Source organism: Leuciscus leuciscus (genome assembly GCF_965113295.1).
Source record: "Leuciscus leuciscus genome assembly, chromosome: 11".
NCBI lineage: Eukaryota > Metazoa > Chordata > Actinopteri > Cypriniformes > Leuciscidae > Leuciscus > Leuciscus leuciscus.
Window position 1 is genome coordinate 26352136 of NC_138735.1, and position 4286 is coordinate 26356421.

At 39.1% G+C, this 4286-nt stretch overlaps 1 protein-coding gene across 2 annotated transcripts in view; it reads right to left on the bottom strand.

Annotated features, from left to right (window-relative positions):
- The window catches only part of rsu1 (Ras suppressor protein 1), a 32756-nt gene continuing 28470 nt past the window's right edge, over positions 1 to 4286 (bottom strand). For both annotated transcript variants that reach the window (XM_082183392.1, XM_082183393.1), the window contains exon 9: positions 1 to 1038. In XM_082183392.1, coding sequence (XP_082039518.1) covers positions 936 to 1038 — 103 coding nt within the window. In that variant the 3' untranslated portion in view covers positions 1 to 935. The remainder of the gene's footprint in view (positions 1039 to 4286) is intronic.

The following is a 4286-nucleotide window of genomic DNA, read 5'->3' on the forward strand; positions in this document are numbered from 1 at the left end:
TCCAACAAGATGATGACTTTATTTCAATGTCAAAAATTCAGTACATAGCACACTGATCAGTGTGCACATGATAAAAGATATGAAAATATTACAACTTTAAACGTGATTGCAATGAAACAGCTTGTGACCTTTTTTAAAATAAACAATAACACATCCGTAAAAAAGTAAAACTTAAATTCAGCCAAGCTTACATGATGTTAGTGTGCGCAATCTGTAGTGAACGATGACAGCAGAAATGACAATTATTGTTGAATGATTAACCCCAAACTGGTTCTTTAGAAACGCTACTATATATAGTTCTGTAAAAAGTTGCACCGTCATGTTAACTTGAATACACAGTAAGAAACAATGGCCAACCGCTTCAAAGAACACCATCTGTGGTTTGTCACGATATCTTGTTGACCCTCTCAAATGGCCACCGGGGTGTTTGTCTGGTATCTGCTGTGTACCATCTGAAACTCCCGTTTGCAGCCATTCATATCTGTCATTAAGAGGCAGAGAAAGCAGTCGGCGGTGTCCCGCCGGAGACCTGACACAATCCTGCTCAGACTCCACTAAGACCCCCAAACTCCTGCTAAATCCCTCTTCGGCTACAAAACGCTCGTCACCACCTCCCAAAATTCACTGCTCCCCTCATCTGGATGGTTGACTAGGACAACACTCCCGCCGCCTCTCAAGAGACGCAACAGACACGTGTTCGGAAATCGGATTAGCACCCAGCGCAGGTCTGAATTGACAAAAGTGGCACTTTGAAGGCAAAAAGTGGCATTGGACGAGAAGGACACTTCTTAAACATGGAAGAAATGATTGGCCATTTGGAGATTACATGATTAAGGTAATACTGAAGCAATAAAAAAACATACTTTATGAATAAATATCAAATGAACAAGGCACATGCAGTGAGGTTCATCTCGGATGTTCGGATCAGCTCTTCTTCACTTGTTCTTGGCCGCCAGCGGCTTGCGGCTGATCTTCTTTGATTTGTCGGCGTTCTTCTTGGGCGCCTCGGGGTTGGCCTGCATGTGTCGCCCGTAAAGACTGCAAAACACAAACAGACATTGTGTGATCACACCTGTTTCGCTCATAGGTTCTGCAAAAGGCTTGAATACAGAGTAGCGAGGAAGAGGAGTTATATTTTTAGTGTTAACCAGCGGAAAGAGGATTAATTGAGTCCAACACACTGACGGGTCCCCCACTGGGACACTGAACTCTCTGTGCTGTCCAACACCCCTCGGCTACAGCTGTGTATGGCACAGAGAGACAATTATCCGCAACCACCCTACACACAGAGCAGAGAGAGAGAGAGAGAGGAGGACATGTACGGAGAGCAATTTCCAGTCCAGTGGTCCCTCTCTATTTCAGAAGCACTCAAAGGCTGGGTTCAGTGATACCAGGGAGAAGACAAAGAGAAAGATAGAGTTAAAAACAGACTTGAAGTGAATGAGAGCGACAATGTTTTTTTTTGTTTTTTTACAGAGGCAGGATTCATTGGCTCTGTACCAAAACCTGCTGAGCTGCTTTGCTCTACATCGCCTACATAGGCAACATCCTGAGAGAAACCGATTTGGAACGCTTTACCAAAGTCTCTCATGTCAATTTATGTAGCTGTCATGTTGGTGACGCCACCAGGATGTTTTAGGCAAACTAGTAAAGCTTCTATCAACTTGAATGGAGAAAGAGCAACAATGGCATCATAAATTTTGCTTCTTTTTCTAAAATCTCTCACACACACACAATTTATCAGGCTAAAGAAAAACAACAACATTGGATCCTTTAAATGAAAGGCGGGACTTTCAGATCTTGAAGTCGGCATGAACAGGAAATTGCGACCGACTTTTCTTCTCTATTGTCGTCCCTGTATGACTATCACAAAACAAGATATATATATATTTATTTATTTTTTACTTGTATTTCTGATGAAATGAGACACTGACACCGTTTTTCATGTTTAGTACGGTAAAGCTGCTTGATTTTAAACTATCCATTGAAAGTGATATAAATGAAGTCTTTACAGCAGTTCCACTGCTTCCGTTACCTCATTAATACTTCTCCCTGATTGGATGTTGACATAGTGGCTGGTGATTGCAGGGCTGGCGGCTCTACACCAAGCATATCTGGACCATGACTATGACATTCCCAAGTGTAATTAAGAATACTATTTGAGTTTGAATTCTAATTGCAGTGCAGTGAAATGTCAAGCGGCAGCTCAGATTCATGACTAAAGTTCATATCAAATATTTACGAAGGACCACACACGGCCCGAGCGGAGAGAGAGCAGACGTTCTCAGCCCAGCTCAGCGTTTGAGCCATTTTAATCACATTGCAAGAGGAAATCGCTAAATATTCTTACTGTAAGCAGTCATTCAGCAGGTTTTTATGCAAAGTGACCTACAGTATACTTATATTAACCATATACTTAGGACAGACCCCTGAAGTAAGGAGAACTGGAAATAATAGCTCAGATATCAAATGACAAAGACAACAATGTTTACATCTTTATTCTTTAATGTCAAACTAAGCGTCTTGATTAACCATATTTGAAGGGGCAAGAATGCCAGTGTGGTTGTGATGACCAAATGACATTGGCGTGAAACCTGGCACAATACATCTGAGCTACGACCGAGGGTCATCATCAGCAACAAAAATGGTTTTCTTTTCGCAACACAAAGCTATCATATGGCTTCAGAAGACTTGGAATTGAACGTATAGACGTATGCAGTAGTCGTATAAACTATTTTTATGGTGTTTTTGGTCATTTTTGGAGCTCAGTGACCCTACTTACATTACAAAAAAAGGCAACCAGGACATTCTGCACTACTAAAAGAAAGAAATGACACAAGATTCAGTAAATTACAGAATTTGTATTTTTAGGTTAAATCTCTTTTTCGGTGAATGCTCTTTACATACTTTGAACATACAGCCTACAAACTCAATTCTTCAACCAATACACCACAATCCGAGAACACAGCAAAGCAGGTTTGCAAAATGAAATCCTTATTATCCCCCACTATGCATGTACATGATCTGTTTTTGTCTTCTATAGTTGTGACTTGTCAGTGAGCACTCCTCTCATCAACAAGTCAGTCTCTTGTTCATTCGGTCTCTTTGGATCTCTCTTAAGCTCCAAGCTGCCTGTCCGACTGCGTAGTCCTGTCTGAGGTTCTTCCCTTGGGACCCGGAGGTTCCCGTTCTGCCCAGCCAGGCGCAGAGGCAAGAGCCCAGCAGGGAGGCGCTACTCAAACCCCTACGGACCCTCAGAGTTCCAGAATATCAGAGACCTCCAATACAGCTTTATATCTCACACATCCAGTGGAAAAACACACACGCTGTGTTTTCATGTTTTATGGGGACTTTCAATAGAGACTTAATGATATTTATACAGTACAAACTGTATATTCTATCCCCCTACCCATCACAGAAAACTTTCAGCATTTTTTAATTTTTAAAAAACATCACTTAGTATGATTTATAAACCGTTTTCCTCATGAGGACCAAAAAGTTTCCCAAAAAGGACAAGGATTTCAGATATTGCTATCTTTGTGGGGACATTTTGTCCCCATAATGTACAAACACACACACTTGTATATGTGGTTTAAGGGGATTCTCCATAAGCATGATGGTTTTTATACTGCTGTATATTCTGTCCCTTTATACTAACCCTATATATAAACCTATCATTCAAAACTTTTGCCATTTTTTTAATTGTTTAATATGTTTTTTAAGCAACAGGAAGTTCACGTGTCCTCATAAACCATATATACTGTACAAGAACACACACGAAAATTAGCACAGGCTGTAAAGTGTGTGCATGTGCTGGTTTGTAAAGCATGTCTCTTCATATGTTTAATTCAGTGTTTGATGATCAAGATACAGGGAATGTGAAGCCAAGAGGGTTTCACTTACACGAAAAAGAGAAACAGGCCACTGCCAAAAAATAAAAAGACAACAATATTAACCTTCCAGATTGTTTAACAGGGACAATACACATAAATTAACACATCCTTACCGATGCAAATGCGCTATATTTAGCCAAGATGTCTAATTTTCATCTGTTGTCACATAATGATGTCACTATATTGCTAATGGCATTGAATCTATTCAGTGAAAAAAAAAAATATATAAAGATTAAGAAAAAAATATTAAAAAAGAAAATATTAAATTAAAAACAAATATAAAATAATAAAAGTAAAATTAAATAATAATACAAAATTACAATAAATATCAAATAAAATAAATAATACAAAATACAATAAATTTGAAAGAAAAACTAATAAAAAGAAAAGAAA